The 23,898-nt window shown below is 39.2% G+C and overlaps 1 protein-coding gene across 1 annotated transcript in view; it reads right to left on the bottom strand.

Annotated features, from left to right (window-relative positions):
• LOC128241025 (uncharacterized) overlaps positions 1 to 23,898 on the bottom strand; it is a 73,529-nt gene that overhangs the window by 17,361 nt on the left and 32,270 nt on the right. Inside the window, exons 5-13 of the mRNA XM_052958010.1 lie at positions 23,062 to 23,191; positions 21,321 to 21,472; positions 19,726 to 19,807; positions 15,426 to 15,562; positions 12,223 to 12,326; positions 10,264 to 10,428; positions 8,404 to 8,604; positions 4,749 to 4,823; positions 735 to 874 (exon numbers count right to left, since the gene is read on the bottom strand). Of these exons, the coding sequence (XP_052813970.1) occupies positions 735 to 874; positions 4,749 to 4,823; positions 8,404 to 8,604; positions 10,264 to 10,428; positions 12,223 to 12,326; positions 15,426 to 15,562; positions 19,726 to 19,807; positions 21,321 to 21,472; positions 23,062 to 23,191 (1,186 nt within the window). The remainder of the gene's footprint in view (positions 1 to 734; positions 875 to 4,748; positions 4,824 to 8,403; positions 8,605 to 10,263; positions 10,429 to 12,222; positions 12,327 to 15,425; positions 15,563 to 19,725; positions 19,808 to 21,320; positions 21,473 to 23,061; positions 23,192 to 23,898) is intronic.

Below are 23,898 nucleotides of genomic sequence, written 5' to 3'. Positions count from 1 at the left end.
AATGGAGCAGTTGGAACCTTATAGGTGGATGAGGAAAGTGCCAAAATGGAGCAGTTGGAACCTTGTTGGTAGATGAGGAAAGTGCCAAAATGGAGCAGTTGGAACCTTGTTGGTAGATGAGGAAAGTGCCAAAATGGAGCAGTTGGAACCTTGTAGGTAGATGAGGAAAGTGCCAAAATGGAGCAGTTGGAACCTTGTTGGTAGATGAGGAAAGTGCCAAAATGGAGCAGTTGGAACCTTGTAGGTAGATGCAGTAAGTGCCAAAATGGAGCAGTTGGAACCTTGTAGGTAGATGAGGAAAGTGCCAAAATGGAGCAGTTGGAACCTTGTTGGTAGATGAGGAAAGTGCCAAAATGGAGCAGTTGGAACCTTGTAGGTAGATGAGGAAAGTGCCAAAATGGAGCAGTTGGAACATTGTTGGTAGATGAGGAAAGTGCCCAAATGGAGCAGTTGGAACCTTGTAGGTAGATGAGGAAAGTGCCAAAATGGAACAGTTGGAACCTTGTAGGTAGATGAAGTAAGTGCCTATATGGAGCAGTTGGAACCTTGTTGGAAGATGAGGTAAGTGCCTAAATGGAGCAGGAGGAACCTTGTAAGAGATGCGGTAAGTGCCAAAATGGAGCAGTTGGAACTTTTTAGGTAGATAAGGTAAGTGCCAAATGGAGCAGTGGGAACTTTGAGTAACAGTTAGTAAGGAAAAATAGCTGAAAATTGCACCTAATGTTATTACATACCTGTTGCTACCCCTGTTGTTGTTGCTGCTACTGCTGCTCGTGTTGTTGTTGCTAACAGTGTTTGAGTGATAGAGGTTTCTGTTGGGCACTTGGTTATTCATCTTCACGCCGGTTGCTTGGTAACCATTCATCGCCAGCACCTATTAAGAGAATGTCCCTCGTTTTTAACAAGAATATTAATATTTTCCAATTCTGTTGAAATTCATTCCATTAACATACATGATTTCAATAACATTCATGTTGGTATGAACACACCTCTGAAACTACAAATCACACGCTGATGATTGGTCAAAGGATGTTTTGTTGCAATAAGATGAGTGTGACGTTGATGAATTAAGTGTCAACATTGATGCCACAGCTGTACAAACAACCAATTTCATACAATGTTTTAATGGCATTTAGCAAGACTTTAAAGCATCTAGTTTGATTGCATAAACCATAATTTTAAAATTCCAATGCACATGTGTCCTTTCACAGGTTGAAATGAATTTTAAGAGAGTTTTCTGTTATTTTAATATACAATACCAGAGTTTTAGATAAGAGCAATTATGCTACTAAAATAACAGAAAATGCACTTAAAGTTGATCTTGCCTTTACATATCAAATACATATGGCAAGCTATTTTAAATTGCCTCTGAAGATAAAAAATACCACCCATATTTAACTAGAGCTGTCACAGGAGTGACAAATACCCCCAAATGCCGCCTGGACACAGGAATGGCAAACCATTCCTTTGAAAAGAGGCCATTACTCCAAGGTTACTGCACACTGCATCTTCTTTTATCATGCATGTATTGTTTTATTTAAATCTGTTGGGTAATTTAGAAGTTACACTGCTGACAAGAAAAACTAGCCTTTCATGAGTTATCGTCCGGAAACCGTTTTTCTATTTTTAGTAACAGTGTCCTTGACCTTGGCCCCACCAGCCCCAATATCGAACTTGACCTGTATCTTCTGATGTTACACATGTGTACCAAAAATTGTTCAAATCTGTCTAGCCTTTCATTAGTTATCGTCCGTAAACTGTTTTCTATTTTTAGTAACAGTGACCTTGACCTTGGCCCCACCAGCCCCATATCAAACTTGCCCTGTATCTTCTAATGTTACACCTGTGTACCAAAAATTGTTCAAATCTGTCAAGCCTTTCATGATTTATCGTCTGGAAACCGTTTTTCTGTTTTTAGTAACAGTGACCTTGACTTTGGCCCCACCAGCCCCAATATCGAACTTGACCTGTATCTTCTGATGTTACACCTGTGTACCAAAAAAATTTCAAATCTGTCTAGCCATTCATGAGTTATCGTCCGGAAACCGTTTTTCTATTTTTAGTAACAGTGACCTTGACCTTGGCCCCACCAGCCCCAATATCGAACTTGACCTGTATCTTCTGATGTTACACCTGTGTACCAAAAATTGTTCAAATCTGTCAAGCCTTTCATGATTTATCATCCGGAAACCGTTTTTCTATTATTAGTAACAGTGACCTTGACCTTGGCCCCACCAGCCCCAATATCGAACTTGACCTATATCTTCTGATGTTACACCTGTGTACCAAACTGTATCTTCTGATGTTACACCTGTGTACTAAAAAGTGTTCAAATCTGTCTAGCCTATCATGAGTTATCGTCCGGAAACTGTTTTTCTATTTTTTAGTTACAGTGACCTTGACCTTGGCCCCACCAGCCCCAATATTGAACTTGACATGTATCTTCTGATGTTACACCTGTGTACCAAAAATTGTTCAAATCTGTCTAGCCTTTCATGAGTTATCGCCTGGAAACCGTTTTTCTATTTTTAGTAACAGTGACCTTGACCTTGGCCCCACCAGCCCCAATATCGAACTTGACCTGTATCTTCTGATGTTACAACTGTGTACCAAAAATTGTCCAAATCTGTCAAGCCTTTCATGAGTTATCATCCGGAAACCGTTTTTCTATTTTTAGTAACAGTGATCTTGACCTTGGCCCCACCAGCCGCAATATCGAACTTGACCTGTATCTTCTGATGTTACACCTGTGTACACATATGGCAAGTTGTTTTAAAATCTGTCCATACAAGGGAAAGTTACAGCCCGGACACAACAACCTATACTCTATGTCCTTATATGCAGCATTCCATTGTGAATAAACACTAAGTGTGACCTTGTCCTTAGAGGTAGGAAACACGGGTCTTGCACGCGACACGTCGTCTTGATATATGGAACACATGTGGCAAGTTATTTTAAAATCTGTCCATACAAGAGAAAGTTACAGCCCAGACATGACAACCTATACTCTATGTCCTCATATGCAGCACTCAATTGTGTATAAACACCTAAGTGTGACCTTGACCTTAGAGGTACGGACACGGGTCTTGCACGCGACACGTCGTCTTGGTATGTGTAACACATGTGGCAAGTTGTTTTAAAATCGGTCCATACAAGGGAAAGTTACAGCCCGGACACGACAACCTATACTCTATGTCCTTATATGCAGCACTCCATTGTGAATAAACACTAAGTGTGACCTTGTCCTTAGAGGTAGGGACACGGGTCTTGCACGCGACACGTCGTCTTGGTATGTGGAACACATGTGGCAAGTTGTTTTAAAATCTGTCCATACAAGGGAAAGTTACAGCCCGGACACGACAACCTATACTCTATGTCCTTATATGCAGCATTCCATTGTGAATAAACACTAAGTGTGACATTGACCTTAGAGGTAGGGACACGGGTCTTGCACGCGACACGTCGTCTTAGTATGTGGAACACTTGTGGCAAGTTGTTTTAAAATCTGTCCATTCAAGGGAAAGTTACAGCCCGGACACGACAACCTATACTCTTATGTCCTTATATGCAGCACTCAGTTGTGTATAAACACCTAAGTGTGACCTTGACCTTAGAGGCAGGGACACGGGTCTTGCATGCGACACGTCGTCTTGGTATGTGGAACACATGTGGCAAGTTGTTTTAAAATCGGTCCATACAAGGGAAAGTTACAGCCCGGACGCGACAACCTGTACTCTATGTCCTTATATGCAGCATTCCATTGTGAATAAACACTAGGTGTGACCTTGACCTTAGAGGTAGGAACACGGGTCTTGCACGCGACACGTTGTCTTGGTATGTGGAATACATGTGGCAAGTTAATTTAAAATCTGTCCATACAAGGGAAAGTTACAGCCCGGACACGAGTTATTGAGCCGGACACACGGACGGACGGAAGGACGGACGGTGCGATTTTAATATGCCCACCATCGGGGGCATAAAAATTCATCATATTACAACTCCACACCAGGTTATAACCATAGAAATATTAAAGTTTGAAATGTTCTCCTTTCTCTAATGATTATTAAATGTCTGAAAAACTATATATATTTGGTTGAATAAACTGAGGTTTTACTTGAGCCAGAATAAAACTATTAGCAGAAACATGTATTAACAAGAGGCCCATGAGGGCCTATGCTTGACTGGCATGGGTCTTGTGGTAATTTTCAATCCAGAGCATGTATGGGTAATAGGCAACATATTTCATTTGGAACGTTCTGTGTTTGGGTTAGCAATATTACGCACCATGTATCTTAGCTCTAGGCCTTTTTGTTTCAGACGAAGTTTTTTCTCCTTTATATCTTTATGTAACAAAGGGCGGGATCAATTTTGATCCCGGGAGCATGATTTGAACAATCTTGGTAGAGGACTGACAATGTCACACACTAAATATATAAGCTTGATATTTGTTCTAAAAACTGAACACATGGTCCAAGTTTCATAGCTGTAGTAAATATGATATTTGTTTTCAAAATTGAACACATGGTCAAAATTTCCGAAAATAATAGTCCCCGAAAATAATAGTTCCCATAAAACATTTTAACAACTTGAATTGCCTTAATACATGCACTTGGCAGATCAAAGGGCAGCACAGCATTGCAGTGCTAAAAACGCCTAGTGGAAACACTATCTAACAACTGTATAAGCAACTGTAAATTGATCAAATGGAGAACTAAAACTCCCTATCCACACATTGTTTATAAACGTACCATACTCGGGTCAAGCATAGTTGGACTAGGCCAGTTCTGTAGAATATTGGGGGGAGGAGGGTAGAATGGCATTGCCTGCAAATACAAATGTAAATCAACATTTTACAACTGTCTTACTAACTAACACATTGAGCTTACAAAAAGTAGTCTTCATTTACCAAACATGGGTAAGATATTAATTCAATAATGTAACACAAGACATATTTCAAATCAGCATTAAAATCCTCATATCTCAGAATACACTGACATGTACTAAAATCTGCTACAAATATCTGCCAAAAACAACTAACTACTGAAACAGTTAGCAGACATTGAGATAATTACCAAATAATGCGTTTCAGCTTGATAATATTAATGTTTAACAAGAGATGTTTGTCAAACATTATGCCCCCCCTGAGCGCCATGTTTTCAGGATTATATGGACAATTGAATGAAATATGCATGGACCGAAATGACAGCTGATTTGTTGCCATTAAGGCAGTTTTAAGATTATGACCATTAAAGTGTAGAGGTGAAACGATTAATCGCGATGTGGATTGAACCGTGATTTTTTGGCCTCGATTCGATTCGATTCGATTCGATCCGTAAGGTGTCAGTTTCGGTTCGATTTTTTATTGTCAAATAGCTCGCAATATAATTATTTACTTGTCGAAACAAACCATTCAAATTCCGATGTAAATTTCTAGTCGGCTGCCAAAATAAACGGTATCGGGAGTATTTTAATAGAGGCGCAACGATTGGCTAAATACTTCTGTTCCAGCCAATCGTATCGGGCGTAACTCACGACGCTACTATTGATCGTCAAGGCGCTTGCTGTTATCTGATTTGTATTGCGGCAAGCGTCTGCGTGTTCATTCTTGATTACGATGTCGGAACCGACTGTAAAATTACGAGCCGCTCCAAAAAAGTATCGTTCCAAAGTGTGGGAATACTTTGGATTCAGAGATGGAACGTCAGACGAAGATAATAAGCCGACGTGCAAAGTTTGCTACGCAGATATTCTGTGTAAATCTGGGAACACGACTAATATGACTATGAGAAGGAGCCTGTGGTATCCTTAAAGTCAGATCCACTCCAGTGGTGGAAAGAGAGAGCTGGTCACTATCCTATCCTCTCCAAGCTCGCCAGCAGCTATTTGGTCATCCCAGCAACATCTGTTGCTAGTGAACGGGTTTTCTCAACTGCTGGGGACATTGTGAATGCACAGAGGGGCACACTGAGCAGTGACAATATGGACATGCTAATTTTTTTGAAAAAAAAATCTTAAGATTTCTGACCTAAATGAATAAAGTATTCAAATGGACCATAATGCTTTATTCCTGTAGGTGAAGTGGTTGTTCAAAGAATGTGCCTCTGTCCATTCACTATGTCAGCACTTCATTTGCTTTTGTTACTTGCTGTTAATAAATCTTATGAATGAAAGATATACTGAAGAAAAGGGCTTTTTGATTCAATTTCCTGAGGCTTATTGAGTGACAATGTGGACATGTAATTGTTTTTAAAAAAGAATTTAAATATTTCAGATTTGAAGGTCTGAAGAATTCAAGTTCTTTTTCAAAAGTTGTTCCTGAATACATTCTGTTTAAGACTGTGACTAGGATACTCTCATTGCTCTGGCTTCTCACAAAAGTATGTTCACACTATTGTTTGTGCATTACTCTACTGATATTACAAAAACAAATAATGTTTACAACTTTGTCAATGCATTTTTTAACTTTAATTGAATCGAACCGAAAATAATCGAATCGTGCTAACAAAAATCGAAATCGAATCGAATCGAATTTTTTTGAATCGTTTCACCTCTATTAAAGTGTGAGGATAGATTGTGTTATGACCATGACCTTTGACTCTATGATCTCAAAATCCAGAGTCATCAGCTGGTCACCAGAAACCTAAATGTCAAGTTCGAGGGCCATGGGTGCAGGCATTGTCAAGTTATCACACAGACAAGTTTTTTTCGTTCAAGGTCACTGTGACCTTGACATTTGACCCAATGACCCCTTAAATCATAAGGGGTCATCTACAAGTCAGATGCAACTCCAAGTCAAGTTTGAAGGCCATGGGTTCAGGCATTGTTGAGTTATCACTCAGACAACCTTTTACCATTCAAGATCACTGTGACCTTGACCTTTGGCTCTATGAATCCTAAAATCAATAAGGGTGATCTACTGGTCAGGCTTAACATCCATGTCAAGTTTAATGATCATAGGTTCAGGCATTGTTGAGATATCAGTGGGAGAAGATTTGTTAACTTTTTTGCGTTAAAGGTTACTGTGACATTGACCTTGGCCTGATGACCCCCAAAGTCCATAGGGGTCATCTGCTGGGCAGGCCCAACCTTCATGTCAAGTTTGATGACCATAGGTCCAGGAATTATCGAGTTCGCTTTCAAGGTCACTGTGACCTTGACCTTTTACCCCTAAAATCAATAGTGGTAATCTACTGGTCAGGCCCAACCTCCATGTCAAGTTTGAGGGCCATGGGTGCAGGCATTGTTGAGTTATCACTCGGACAACCTTTTATCATTCAAGGTCACTGTGACCTTGACCTTTGGCCCAATGACCCCTAAAATCAATAGGGACCATCTTCTGGCCAGGCCCAACCTCTAAGTCAAGTTTGAGGGCCATGGGTGCAGGCATTGTCGAGTTATCACTCGGATAACCTTTTACCATTCCAGGTCACTGTGACCTTAACCTTTAGCCCAATGACCCCTAAAAACCATAGGGGTCATCTCCTGGTCAGGCCAATTCTCCAGGTCAAGTTTGAGGGCCATGGGTGCAGGCATTGTCGAGTTATCACTCGGACAACCTTTTACCATTCAAGGTGACTGTGACCTTGACCTTTGGCCAGATGACCCCCAAAAACAAAAGGGGTCATGTACTGGTCAGGCCCAATTCCAAGTCAAGTTTGGGGGCCATGGGTGCAGGCATTGCCAAGTTATCACACAGAAAACCTTTAACCATTTAAGGTGACTGTTACCTTGACCTTTGGCCCGATGACCCCCAAAAACAATAGGGGTCTTCTACTGGTCAGGCCCAACCTCCAATTCAATTATGAGGGCCATGGGTGCAGGCATTGTCGAATTATCACTCGGACAACCTTTTACCATTCAAGGTCACTGTGAACTTGACCTTTGACCCGATGAGCCCCAAAAACAATAGGGGTCAGCTACTGGTCAGGCCCAACCTCCAAGTCAAGTTTGAGGGCCATGGATGCAGGCATTGTCAAGTTATCACTCGGACAACCTTTTACCATTCAAGGTCACTGTGACCTTGACCTTTGGCCTGATGACCCCCCAAAACAATAGGGGTCATCTACTGGTCAGGCCCAACCTCCATGTCAAGTTTGATGGCCATGGGTGCAGGCATTGTTGAGTTATCACTCGGACAAGCTTTAAAATTATTTTACCATTAAAGGTCACTGTGACCTTGACCTTTGACCCGATGACCCCCAAAATCAATAGGGGTCATCTACTGGTCAGGCCCAACCTTCATGTGAAGTTTGATGACCATACGTCCAGGAATTGTTGAGTTATCACTCGGACAAGCTTTGGTCTACCGACGGACGGACGGACCGACCGACCGACATGCCTGTGCAAAGCAATATACCCCTCTTCTTCGAAGGGAGGCATAATAATATTTTCATATACACATACCTGCTGACCATTGAGATATTGTGAAACATTTGGCATGAGAGTGAAGGGTGGCGTGGTTGTAAACTGAGGACTGGTGGCAGAGGATGTCACCTGCTGCTCTGCAGGGAGGGGTGACACCACTGGCTGGGGCTGGAACCGCTTGTTGATGTACCCATTCTGAGGACGGTACGTCCGAATCAATGGCTTAGCCTTGATACGCGCCTAAAATATAAATAAAAAACACTGCAGTGATTTCATGAGAAAGACAATCATTGTGGTCTGGCTTACACACTTTTCATAAGTCTCCTCTTTTATTACTCCTTCGTATATATAGATAACCATAAGACCAGTGACAGCTTCACTTTGATTTTGCTCAATTAGATTTAAACAATTTTGCAGAGCTAGTTTTAGGCATCTATTTTTAGCACGTTAGGTCAATTGACATTCCATTTTCAGACCGCAACATATTTCTAACCTGGATTTTATAGCACACAGTTTAACATTGAATGAGATGTGTCAAACTGTTATAATTTTTAAACACTGAACAACCAGACAACCTTACAAGCTCAAACATGATGACTTAGAGCTATGAGTCCAAAGACCGTCATGCTAGCCCTGATGTACATATAGCATTGTTCCTCACCCGATATTATGTTTATATCCAATGTATGATCACTGAAATATGCTGCTGAAATGTCATTATAAAACAAGAGATGTTTGTCAAACATTATGCCACCCCCCCCCATCCCCCCCCCCCCCACACCCGAGCGCCATGTTGTCAGGATTATATGGACAATTGAATGAAATAATGACAGCTGATTTGTCACTGACATTGGATGCCATTGAGGCAGTTTCACGATTATGACCATTTAAAGTGTGAGGATAGAGTGTGTTATGACCATGACCTTTGACCTCAAAATCCATAGGAGTCATCAGCTGGTCACCAAAAATCTAAATGTCAAGATTGAGGGCCATGGGTGCAGGCATTGACAAGATATCACACAGAAAAGCTTTTTTCCGGTCAAGGTCACTGTGACCTTGACCCGATGACCCCTAAAATCATAAGGGGTCATCTACAGGTCAGACACAACTCCAAGTCAGGTTTGAGGGCCATGGGTGCAGGCATTGTCGAGTTATCACTCGAAACATTTTCTAATTCAAGGTCACTGTGAACTTGACCTTTGACCCAATGACTCCTAAAATCAATAAGGGTCATCTCCTGGTCAGGCCCAACTTCCATGTCAAGTTTGATTATCATAGGTTTAGGCATTGTTGAGATATCACTGGGAGAAGATTTGTTAACATTTTTGCATTAAAGGTTATTGTGACCTTGACCTTGGCCCGATGACCCCCTAAGTCAAGAGGGATCAACTTGTGGTCAGGCCCAACCTCCATGTCATGAGTGCAGGCATTGTTGAGTTATCACATGGACAAACTTTTACCATTCAAGGTCACTGTGACCTTGACCTATGGCCCAATGACCCCCCAAAACAATAGGGGTCATCTACTGGTCAGGCCCAACCTCCAAGTTTGAGGGCCATGGGTGCAGGCAATGTCAGTTATCACATGGACAACCTTTTACCATTCTAGGCCACTGTGACCTTGACCTTTGGCCCAATGACCCCCAAAACAATAGGGGTCATCTAGATAAATATAAATGCAGTCTTATTCTCTTAAAATTCTTCAAGCCAAGAATCTTAAAGGGGGCTTCGCTTTGTTTAAAATAAACAATGGCAAATTCATAATTTTACACATTTTGTCGCAAATTCAAATATCTAACAGCCCTAGCCATTCACAATAAGATGGGACAAATATTACTGGTGACTTAATCAAACTTCTTCCCTCGAAAACCAAACAATATAAACCCATGTTTCTCTATACCATGATTGGTTTTCCGAGGAATGTCTGCACCTCCTCTCTCAGGAACTGATAGGCCCGTTGAGCATCTGCGTCCGAGTCAAACGTCACATACCAGTTACTGTTGTGCGCAAACTCGCAACTCACAAACCTTGGGCAGTTCTCACCCGAAAACAGATTCTGCACATCCTGAAATGCAGTAAACAGAATCTGCACATCCCGAAATACAGTAAACATCTGCATATCCTGAAATACATTAAACATCTGTACATCCTGAAATATAGTAAATATCTGCACATCCTGAAATACAAAAGACATCTGCACATCCTATAATACTTCAAATATCTGTACATCCTGAAATACAGTAAACATCTGCACATCCTGAAATACAATACACATCTGCACCTCCTAAAATACTTCAAATATCTGTACATCCTGAAATACAGTAAACATCTGCACATCCTGAAATACAGCAAACATCTGCACATCATGAAATACAGCAAACATCTGCACATTCTGAAATACAGCAAACATCTGCACATCCTGAAATACAGCAAACATCTGCACATCCTGAAATACAGCAAACGTCTACTCATCCTGAAATACAGGAAACAACTGCACATCCTGAAATACAGTAAACATCTGCAATACTGCAAAACATCTGCAAATCCTGAAAGTGACATAGAAAGTAACAAGAGATGTCGTAGGACAACGCACTTGACTTTACACCTTTATCTAATAAATGAATACAATAATGATAACTATGTTCCTGTGAAGAGCAATAAAAAAATAAATGAAAAAAGAAAGCAATAAATGCCCCTATGCAACGAAACCAGGCTCTCAATAATTAACAGAAGAACTTAAGCCTTTGCTTTGAGATTCAGTTTCAACAGTTACTTTTCTCTATTTTTAGTGACCTTGAGCCTCGGGGCCCCAAATGTAATCCCATGGAAGTCTTCCATAAACTCTTCCTACACTTCCTTATCAATGTTGGTCACAAAATGTCAACCTCAACTTATGTTATTCAGTACCAAACGGTGAACAATTTTTAGTAACATTGATCTTGACCCTTAGAGCCCCAGATGCAATCCCATGAAAGGTCTCCATAAACTCTTCCTATATACCAAGTTTGATAGCAATTTATCAACCCTAACCAGATATTTTGAACCACAATTATTGGGAGTAATGCTGTTCTTAAGGTCATACGTCTGTATAAATTTTCACTTTTTCAATACCCCTCAAATGCCTATACAGAAAAGGACTGCTTATCATTAAGTTGGCTATTGACTGGGAGGTGTAATCTGGCCACTTGCCTATGTGCTAAATGGATAAAGCGTTACTAACGTTTTAGCCATAAAATATACCTTTTAGAACGAAAATATGAAATGCTGCGATCTGATCTTTTGTCATCAGTCTGATTAACGCAAATATTGGACATAAACTAAAACTGTATAATTGCGCGATAATATGCTGTTATCTATTGCAGAAATGCTCCTCTATCAATCCCCGCATGATTGCACCAAAATGTGCCACCATTGTTTTTTTTAAAGGTCATTTATTTACCTTATTTTCTTGGCATTATTGCATTTAAAAAAAAAACAACACTTGCCATGAAGGTTCACCATGATGAGATGGCATGTCAGGCACAAAACCCAGGTCTGTACCTCAAAGGTCGTCACATTTAGAGATCAAAGCATACTCACCTTACAGATTGAAATGTGCAATACTTGACCATGCACAGCATCAACTGCTAATCTAAACAGTTTGACAACTGCATAAAACAGTTTGTAATAAAGTAAATAAAAAATGTTCAAGTGTCAAAATAAATATTGAAATCCATTATTTTGGCAAAGTTACAGTCTACAGCTCTTGCATTTTCTAGCAGCTTGTATTAGTAGAGACATGTACAGATTTTCATTCAATGAATTGTTTTAAAGAATAATTACTTGTCAGTCAGTGTAAGCTGAATGATGGCAACTTTACCTCAATGGGTGTAGACTCTGGTATTTCCCTCAGTATGACAATACAGCGGTTGTGGTTAGGGCGAACCTTCTCCCCTTTATCATCTACCTGGACAAACGTAGAACCTGGAAGACACATAATCCACATAGTAGCAAATATACAAACACTCATTCCATAATATTTACATTCCCCTCGTATTGTATTAAGGAAACTCCATGTTCAGATGGAGTAATGACGTCATTGTTTATTTTAAATCAATTGCATCTGATTGGATTAGCGCCAGTCTTTTAACCAATGGCAGAACTTTCTTGGGGCTAAAATTGGGCCCAGTTCCACTCCTGAATAAGTATATATTTTCCACTGCCCCGGTAAAACCCCTTATTTTTTTATCCTTTTTGAGTAGTGTAGCAATAAAGCGCAATTCATGGACATAACCACAGGCTTGTTGAAAAAAGGTTTGTAGGTAGGGTCGGGAAACCCAAACCAAATGTGTTTTTTTTTAGTCCTAACCAAATCATATAAGAAAATTAAGCAAAGGAAGATGATCAAATGATCAAAATACAGGGTTGTTGTTGTTTTCATTTAAGTAAGTTGCATCCATTATAATCACTATGCACATGTTCATATTGGATTTATGTTTTACCTTCTTTCAATAAGGCTACATAGGCATTTCTATATTGATATAAAATTTCATTCCATTAAAGCATTCAAAACATCTCCATTTATTTTTAAATAAGTTACAAAGGGACAAAGAGCCATAAATATGACAATATAAAAAATTATAGTCATAGAAGTAGTCAAGAGGAGCCTATTGTTATTGTGAGTAAGTGTATGTGATGTAGTTGATACCTTCAATAGTTGAAAAGTTATTAATAAACAAGTGGGCAAACTGTCACAAAATACGCCCGTCCTAATTTTAGGCCTCCCATGATTGGTTTTAAGTGGTTGTGCTTTAAGCCAAATTTAGAGAGTGAACACTTGTCAAGACAATTTTTGTCAATTCAAGGGTCATAACTCTTGGAGTGACTGGGGTGACATGTAGAGGTGAAACGATTAATCGCGATGTGGATTGAACCGTGATTTTTTGGCCTCGATTCGATTCGATTCGATTCGATCCGTAAGGTGTCAGTTTCGGTTCGATTTTTTATTGTCAAATAGCTCGCAATATAATTATTTACTTGTCGAAACAAACCATTCAAATTCCGATGTAAATTTCTAGTCGGCTGCCAAAATAAACGGTATCGGGAGTATTTTAATAGAGGCGCAACGATTGGCTAAATACTTCTGTTCCAGCCAATCGTATCGGGCGTAACTCACGACGCTACTATTGATCGTCAAGGCGCTTGCTGTTATCTGATTTGTATTGCGGCAAGCGTCTGCGTGTTCATTCTTGATTACGATGTCGGAACCGACTGTAAAATTACGAGCCGCTCCAAAAAAGTATCGTTCCAAAGTGTGGGAATACTTTGGATTCAGAGATGGAACGTCAGACGAAGATAATAAGCCGACGTGCAAAGTTTGCTACGCAGATATTCTGTGTAAATCTGGGAACACGACTAATATGACTATGAGAAGGAGCCTGTGGTATCCTTAAAGTCAGATCCACTCCAGTGGTGGAAAGAGAGAGCTGGTCACTATCCTATCCTCTCCAAGCTCGCCAGCAGCTATTTGGTCATCCCAGCAACATCTGTTGCTAGTGAACGGGTTTTCTCAACTGCTGGGGACATTGTGAATGCACAGAGGGGCACACTGAGCAGTGACAATATGGACATGCTAATTTTTTTGAAAAAAAATCTTAAGATTTCTGACCTAAATGAATAAAGTATTCAAATGGACCATAATGCTTTATTCCTGTAGGTGAAGTGGTTGTTCAAAGAATGTGCCTCTGTCCATTCACTATGTCAGCACTTCATTTGCTTTTGTTACTTGCTGTTAATAAATCTTATGAATGAAAGATATACTGAAGAAAAGGGCTTTTTGATTCAATTTCCTGAGGCTTATTGAGTGACAATGTGGACATGTAATTGTTTTTAAAAAAGAATTTAAATATTTCAGATTTGAAGGTCTGAAGAATTCAAGTTCTTTTTCAAAAGTTGTTCCTGAATACATTCTGTTTAAGACTGTGACTAGGATACTCTCATTGCTCTGGCTTCTCACAAAAGTATGTTCACACTATTGTTTGTGCATTACTCTACTGATATTACAAAAACAAATAATGTTTACAACTTTGTCAATGCATTTTTTAACTTTAATTGAATCGAACCGAAAATAATCGAATCGTGCTAACAAAAATCGAAATCGAATCGAATCGAATTTTTTTGAATCGTTTCACCTCTAGTGACATGGTTATCGAACCTGACCTAGATATTCTGCCCAACACATTTTTACCAAATTTGCTTATGACTGGAAATAAGGCTTCTAATGTATTTCATTGGACAAGACAGATTTTAGGTAATTTATATAATTAAAGGTAGACTTCTCTTTATCGTTGTTTAATGTTCAGTACACAAGTGGAGCTTTCTCCTCATTGTTTAAGGTCATGTTTCTAAAAACAGACAATCTTTCTAAAAGAAAGCTACAAGAGCAAGGGAGACAATATAGCAAGTTTTTTTCTGCCCTTGCTTCAAGAGTCAACTTAACATAACAATAGATTTTAACAAAATGTTTTTTCTGATTATTATAGTATAAACAATATATCAAGGGTCTATGCCTAATGGTTGGTTTTAAACAAGATTTACCAAGATTTCTCTATATAAGTACTTAAGAAACTTGTGATCCCGGGGTCGGGGCTAGTTTTGACTAAAGGGGCACAATTTAAACAAACTTGGTCAAAAACCACTAGACAATATAACACACCAAATATCTAGGCTCTAGGCCTTTTAAGTAAGAAGAATTTTGAAGTTTTTTCTTTCGTTTGCCATGCCATGGCAACCCGAGTTCTGCATGGAATTCCTTTCTTTGAACAATTTTGAAAGGGCACCACCCAAGGATCATCCTCCAAGGAAGTTTCAGCAAAATTGATCAGGCGGTTTAGGAGGAGATAATGTTAATAAGCAATTGCAACCGATCATAATAGCACACCATGAGCACTTTGTGCTCAGGTGAGCTGAAAACATGTCAAAAATGTGGACGGACGGGCAGATTGACTATTTGGGTGATTACTATTGGGCACCCGCAAGTTTTTCTGCAAGGCCCTAATAAATGAGATAAACATGATGGCATACCGCGTAAGATCTCTACAATAAGTTGTAGGTCGTTAGAGAGTTTCTGCACCTGGTCTAGGCTAGCAACAGTTGCTATGGGAACATATTGGTCTGCATCCATCTGTGACTGTAGATAGGAGTCGTTTGAGAGATTCTCCCTGAAAATATGGAAAAAAAAGATTTGACTGTTTGAATCTTGGTTTGTTACGGCCTCTAAAACTTGCCGAAATGTGGAATTGAGATGCAAGGTAAAAGTAGATTAAAATAATAATTTTGAAAGTACAGAATATATATATATAATAAAATATTATATAGTGAATTTTCAACTTTTCAAAAATAAACCAAAATGTTATAAATTTTGAATGTTTGCCTTTTTATTCAAATGTATCCATCATACACTTAATGTGACTTTCAGACACCTGTGATTATTATGGTATCATTGGAAAGGGTTTTACAAGTGGACAGAATAAGTTTAAATTTTTCCATGTTTTTTTATTGGAAAATTGCTTTTTTTGGCTTTTTACGGATTTGTCAATAATATAGAGATATGAGGAAGATTGGACAATTTTGGTACTGTAATGTATTTTCATTTAAAGCACATAAACTTAAAGAGAAATGTACCGTAAATGACTGGGTATAAGACGATAGGGGGTATTAGACGCAGGGAAAAAAATCTGTGAAAAGTCCAAGAAAAAACTTTTAATCTATGTTTTTGGTTAAAAGACGCATAGAAAAAATGTCAAAATCGTCCGGCATTTTCAGCCACCATGTTTGTTGACAGTGACAAAAAAAAAAAAATTCGTGAAAATGGCGATGGTTATCTTTAAAACCATACAACCATACTGTCGATAATGAAAAGTTATGTTCTGCAAAAAATATTTTAACAGTGCCCAACTTTGCTTTTTTATATGTAAGTTTGATTATTGTTTAATTCAATTTATTATTCAAAATAATATTGCATACCGTAATTCACAAGAGTTCGGACACCATAAATTAATTTTTTTTTTCGCTCTCCGAATACATAGAAAATTATCATTTTTACATTTTATTTACATGTTTGTTTAACCTGCCTTTTTTCTTCATGTTTGCTTTTTACCACTTATTAATTTATCCGTAGTAATCAATGGTCATAAACTTATTTATTACGCCTATAAGTGTAAATCATTCATCAAGTTAATTAAAACACAATTTTATACATGCACTGAACTGAAATAACACATTCGATCGGCTTCAGATCAAAGAGTCACACTCAGTGACGTCACATAACTTACAGTTATACCCACGAGGATCTCGTGGAGAGCATGGACATTGCTATGCAGGATTAATGTATAACTGTACGATTATTGCTTCATATAGTCTATAAGTGTGTACAAGTTTGAAAGCTTATTGGCAGATCGTTTTAAAAACATGCCATGTCGATGTTTTCTTAATCCCTTGATTGCCCTTGTTGTTTGTTTAATCCTCAAATAAATATATCACACTTCCTTTTCAACAGGCAATAAATCGTTTAGGATGGGTAGTAACTAATTAAATTGTCACAGTGGTGTATAGGGTTAGGTAATCTAGCCAGGCATTGTAAAGATAAAAATCAATAATCTTCGTCTGTGAAACTTGGTAACTATGAAAGTTATGATTGATGTCCTTTGGGTGTCCGAAAATTAGGTACGCAAAATAAATTATTTTGGGAAATAATTATGGGTGTTCAAATATTTAGAGTGTCCGAACTCTTAGGTGAATTACGGTAACTTTAATCGAAAAATATTTTTGTTGAAATTATAAACGTCTTACGATATACCGTATCCCGATCTTCAACTGCCGTTTTAACCCGTATATACTCGATCAATATGACGCGAGTAACATCCCTTTCTACATAAATCTAAACAAACTCTCGACTTGAAATTGACCTCAGAAAAAAAGTTCAAAAAATGGTTACTGGGTATTATACGCAGGCATTTTTTTTGCATCAAAATCTGAGGGAAAAAAGTGCGTCTAATACCCAGTCATTTACGGTACTAGCAATGTATAACTAGACGCCAAATGGTGACATGTCAAGCACGTTAAATAGAGCCTTTTACACAGTCATGATGCTCTTCCATGCAATAGCTACAAAATTTACCACTTGAAATTATTTAAAACCATTTTATGAAACTTTGGGCAATTCCATAAAGCAAGTTTGGATATTTGGGCAATTAGCCTAATTTCAGCCACTATTATACAAGTTGAAGAAGCCCTTCATTTTTTGCTATTAAAATGATGGGTATAACACGTATTATTGTAAAAATGGAAAATTCCCCCCGTCTACCTTAAACTGATAGGAATTGGTGTTCAAATTGTTTTCACAAAACAACATCAAACCACAAAAAATATCATGCTAAACTGACTGATCTCCACACTGTAAGCAAGATCAGATAAATCAGTTTCATGTCCCACTTAGAAATGAAATGGTTTTTTCAATATTTTTATGTAATGCAGATCTCTTATACAATTACAGTGCATGAGGAAATTTAAAACTATTGGTTAATAATATCAATGAATAATAAATGAATGGAACATGTCACAAAATGTTAAAATAAAGGATCGGTCATATCATACATTGATTATAAAATATTCAATGACATTTTCATGCAACAAAATATAGGAAGTTTTAGCGCAAAGCAATTAAAACATGTTATTATTATTGAATGTAATTTGAAGCTTGGATACATAAACTGGAACATGATATAAACTGAAACATGATATGCTTACAATATAAAATAGTCATGGTTAATTTCATTTATCTTGAGAATATATGGCCAAATTCAACAGAAAATTCCATTTATTTCAGCATTACTTTACCAACATCTAATGAATGTGAAACGAGACAAGATTTTCCAAGATATTCATATAAATCCTGTCAAAACATTTCATTTATTCCCCAAAAGCGTTTCATGAGAGTGTATTTTCTACAGCATGAGGGTGGATTCATCTCTCATTTCTAATGAATTATTCAATGCTATATCATTGTTACCCTGCTTACTGCACATTGATTGAATAAGGTTCACCAATGTTTAACATCCGTATATCATGCCCCACATTGGTTGAACAAGATCAACCAACGGTTAACCTTTGTACATTATGCCCCACATTGGTTGGATACGATTAACCAATGGGTAACATCCGTATATCATGCCCCACATTGGTTGAACAAGATCAACCAACGGTTAACCTTTGTACATTATGCCCCACATTGGTTGAATAAGATTAACCAACGGTTAACCTTTGTACATTATGCCCCACATTGGTTGGATACGATTAACCAATGGGTAACATCCCTATATTGTGTCCCACATTGGTTGAATAAGATTAACCAACGGTTAACCTTTGTACATTATGCCCCACATTGGTTGGATACGATTAACCAATGGGTAACATCCGTAAATTGAGTCCCACATTGGTTGAATAAGATTAACCAACGGTTAACCTTTGTACATTATGCCCCACATTGGTTGGATACGATTAACCAATGGGTAACATCCGTACATTATGTCTAACATTGGTTGGATACCATTAACCAATGGGTAACCTTTGTACATTATGCCCCACATTGGTTGGATAAGATCAACCAATGGTTAACCTTTGTACATTATGCCCCACATTGGTTGAATAAGATCAACCAACAGTTAACCTTTGTACATTATGCCCCACATTGGTTGGATACAATTAACCAATGGGTAACATCCGTACATTATGCCCCACATTGGTTGAATAAGATCAACCAACAGTTAACCTTTGTACATTATGCCCCACATTTGTTGGATACAATTAACCAATGGGTAACATCCGTACATTATGCCCCACATTGGTTGAATAAGATCAACCAACGGTTAACCTTTGTACATTATGCCCCACATTGGTTGGATACGATTAACCAATGGGTAACATCCGTACATTATGTCCAACATTGGTTGGATACCATTAACCAATGGGTAACATCTGTACATTATGCCCCACATTGGTTGGATAAGATCAACCAATGGTTAACATCCGTACATTATGCCCTACATTGGTTGGATAAGATTAACCAACAGTAACTTTCTTTACATAATATTCCATATTTAAAGGGGCTCTCAATTAACTGTTAGCAGTCAAGTTTAAGTGACTGTTTTTCATAAAGGAACCTTTATTAAACTCAATATGGTTAATTAGCTTACATGCTTCATAGCAAGGCATCTTGTTTCGTATTTTAAGAAATATTGAAATAAAAGTGATTTAAGCTTCTCGCAAAGTACCTCTCCAGTGGGTACACAAGGCCATCAGTCTATTTAGAAATCTGTGCCATTACCTGGAGAAGAGTGACTCGAGCTGGTTTTTGAGGACCATTCGAACCTGGTCCTCCGGAATGCCCCCATCATGGGCTTCTCCATCTGAAGTAAACAAAGGTCAATTTTTGTTTTGGGATAAATCAAAGAGTTTCTTCGCTGATTTTATATTTGAACAAATTGGTTGAGGGATATCATAGGATGCTACATAAACTTCAAAGGTCTGGGCAATGTTGTTTAAGAAAAGAAAATTTTCAAAAGATCGCTATATATAGTATATTATTAATGTTGTTGCATTTTTTAAACAAATTTGGTGGAGGGCAACTTTATGATGCTACTTCCTAAATATCAAGGGTCTGGGCCTAGCGATTACAGACAAGAAGATTTTCAAAGTTTTCTAAATAAGTCTATAGGAAACTTGTGACCCTCTGAACGGAAACAGATTTGATGCCAGGGGCACGATTTGGACAAAGTAGATAAAAGACCACTATATGACAATACATTAAAGAAATCAAGGGTCTGGGCCTGGCAATTTAAGACTAGAAAGGATTTCCCTATATAAGACTATAGAAAAATTGTGAACCCTAGGGCATGGCTAGTTTTGTCCCCAATTTCATAATATTTACAAACTTGGTGAAGGACCACTACACAATATAGCACACCAAATATCAAAGCTCTAGGCTTTTCTCTTTTGCTTGAAATGGCAACCAGAGTTCTGCATGGAACTCATTTCTTTGAACATTTCTAAAAGAGCACCATCAAAGGTACATGCATGTTTTGGAGGAGATGTCCGGATGGATGGAGGGTGGACAGTGGGCAATGTGAAAAACTCACTTTGAGCACTACGTGAGCTAATAAAAAGAACAAGGGGGAAATAACTCTGAAATAAAGCAAGGTGCACAACTTTACATGGTATCTATCTATATTCAAGTTTCAATCTATTCCTTCAGGTGGCTTTTGAGTTCTGACCCAGTATACAGTATATGTCTCCCTTTCAGTCAAAGGGGAGACATATCTAAAAATATATCCGGGTAAAAAGGGAAAAATTGTTTTTTTTATTTTATTTAATACCCCACCACCTCTACCACAGCTGGACCTTACCCCACCCCCTCTACCACAGCTGGACCTTACCCCACCCCCTCTACCACAGCTGGACCTTACCCCACCCCCTCTACCACAGCTGGACCTTACCCCACCCCCTCTACCACAGCTGGACCTAACCCCACCCCCTCTACCACAACTGGACCTTACCCCACCCCCTCTACCACAGCTGGACCTTACCCCACCCCCTCTACCACAGCTGGACCTTACCCCACCCCCTCTTCCACAGCTGGACCTTACCCCACCCCCTCTACCACAGCTGGACCTTACCCCACCCCCTCTACCACAGCTGGACCTTAACCCACCCCCTCTACCACAGCTGGACCTTACCCCACCCCCTCTACCACAGCTGGACCTTACCCCACCCCCTCTACCACAGCTGGACCTTACCCCACCCCCTCTACCACAGCTGGACCTTACCTATCATAATGCCATTCTCTGCATGGAGACTTGAAACCCTGCATGGGAACCCAAAAAGCCATGCACCCCCACCCCCTATGCCACAGCTGGACCTCACCTGTTATACTACCATTCTCTGCAGTGTACTGTACACCCTGCATGGGGACACTAGAGCTGTCTCCCACTCCTTCCACCAGAGGTCCTTCCCCAGGCCCCTCTACAAGAGCTGGACCAAGCTCATCCAGCTTCATGGCAAGGCTAGCATTGTCTCTGTAATACAATAATGTTCCAACTGGTTAACTTAACTCTTATCTTTGAATATAACTCTTTTCAAAACAGTTGCCAATCTTTGTTTTGTCCAAAGTCTAAAATTTACAAAACTCAGCTTCTCATCAGCAATCCATAGCTATATATGAATTTTGGCTTGCCAACATACTTATCAGAGGTCAAACAAGCTTGCCTAAATCATCCAAACAAAAGATCACAAACTATACAGGAACATAGTTACCCTAATTTACCCCTTATCTTATAAAAACAAAATCAAGCAGCTCTCAAATTCACATATCAGGTAATTGCATTACAATTATTACACATTAAATTGCTGTACAGTTATAACAGATTTTCCATTAGACACATTTTTTCCAGATGCTAATCCTGTTGTGTTTTTTTGGGGTATTTTTTACCATAATGCTTCCCCTAAATTGTGACTCTCCCCAATGCATTACTTCTATTGTGTCTCTCCCCATCAGGTTTCAACCCCCTTGTGTCTCTCCCCATCAGGTTTCAACTCCCTTGTGTCACTCCCCATCAGGTTTCAACTCCCTTGTGTCTCTCCCCATCAGGTTTCAACTCCCTTGTGTCTCTCCCCATCAGGTTTATATCCCATTTTGTCTCTCCCCATCAGGTTTATATCCCATTTTGTCTCTCCTCATCAGGTTTCTACCCCCTTAAATCTCTCCCCATCAGGTTTCAACACCCTTGTGTCTCTCCCCATCAGGTTTCAATTCCCTTGTGTCTCTCCCCATCAGGTTTCTATCCCATTTTGTCTCTCCCCATCAGGTTTCTATCCCATTTTGTCTCTCCCCATCAGGTTTCTACCCCCTTAAATCTCTCCCCATCAGGTTTCAACACCCTTGTGTCACTCCCCATCAGGTTTCAACCCCCTTGTCTCTCCCAATCAGGTTTCAACACGCTTGTGTCACTCCCCATCAGGTTTCAACCCCCTTGTGTCTCTCCCCATCAGGTTTCTATCCCATTTTGTCTCTCCCCATCAGGTTTCTATCCCATTTTTCCCCCCATCAGGTTTCTACCCCCTTAAATCTCTCCCCATCAGGTTTCAACACCCTTGTGTCACTCCCCATCAGGTTTCAAACCCCTTGTGTCTCTCCTCATCGGGTTTCAACACCCTAACTAGTGTCTCTTCCCATCAGATTTCTACCCCATTTTGTCTCTCCCCACTAGACTGCTCCCCATTGTGATTCGACTCACTAGACTCTCACATTGTGCTTTTCACCACTCGCCTTCTACCCATTATGTCTCTCCCCACTAGACATCTGCTTGTGTCTCCCCCCATTGCATTTCTTTCCACTAGATCTCTCAACATTGTGTTGTTCCCCATCGTGTTTCTACCTCTTCACTTCTCCCCATGATGTTTCGACCCACTAGACTTCTCTTCATTGTGTTTCTACCCATTAGACTCCCCTGCCATTGTATTTCTACTGATTAGACTTCTCCCCATTGTGCCTCTCCCCATAATGTTTGTACCAATTACATTTCTCCTCATTATTAGCAGTTCCATATGGATCTATTTTGATAACTGAATACAATGTGTTGAATGTACAGTTAGCCATAAAACTTACGTAAATGCTTGATTGTCTGTGAATGGAGAGAACTCTGCTTGGAAGGGCGATTCAGCAACATCAGGGGAGAAGACTGTGTTGCCTGACTTGTCAAGGCTCATATCCCCGTTGGCGAAGGAGTAGTCTGACACTGGAAATGGAGACATAACAATTTTAATATATTATCTCAATTTATATTTATATTCTTTACAGTATTAAATAGAGAAACAAGACGCCAATGCGGCAACACTACATTTAAGCTTGATTTTTTTTTACTGGCGAAGCAATTTTGTAAACATAAGATTTGAGTAAGTGATATATCTTTTAACCAAGAAAAACATATTCATAAATATCAGTGGTATGTTTATACAAATAACTTGGATCAAATTTCATGAAGATCAACAGGAACAATTTCTTTTGTGTGAGGAAAATTGCAGGGTCCGAATTTAGACTTGCATACTCGCAAAATGCGACCGACATCTACAAATTGCGAGTGACTTTTATTCCAGCTCCCAAAATTCTGCGAGTGGCTTTTTCTAGACCACAAAATGTTAAAAGGAAAGTAGAATAAACATGAACTTAATTCCGCTACATAGTCGAGTGTAAACAGCCTATAAGTGGCATGTTTACACTACCAGTATAAAGAAGACATTACGGAGTCACGCTCTAGTAAGTTTTCAAAAATAAAACAAATACGGAAAAGGCCGAGTTTTATCTCGAATCTTTCCGGGATACTCCGAGGCGTGCATTATACAAAGTGAATACGAATGACGTAATCACCTAGCTCAATCATTGGCTAAATTTAGCGCTTTCGCGCACTAGATGTAAACCACATCATCCTTTGAATATATTTTCGCC

The sequence above is a fragment of the Mya arenaria genome, chromosome 7, assembly GCF_026914265.1.
Source record: "Mya arenaria isolate MELC-2E11 chromosome 7, ASM2691426v1".
Classification (NCBI taxonomy): domain Eukaryota; kingdom Metazoa; phylum Mollusca; class Bivalvia; order Myida; family Myidae; genus Mya; species Mya arenaria.
Note: the sequence above shows the minus strand (reverse complement) of the source record. Positions and strands in the feature narration are given on the sequence as shown.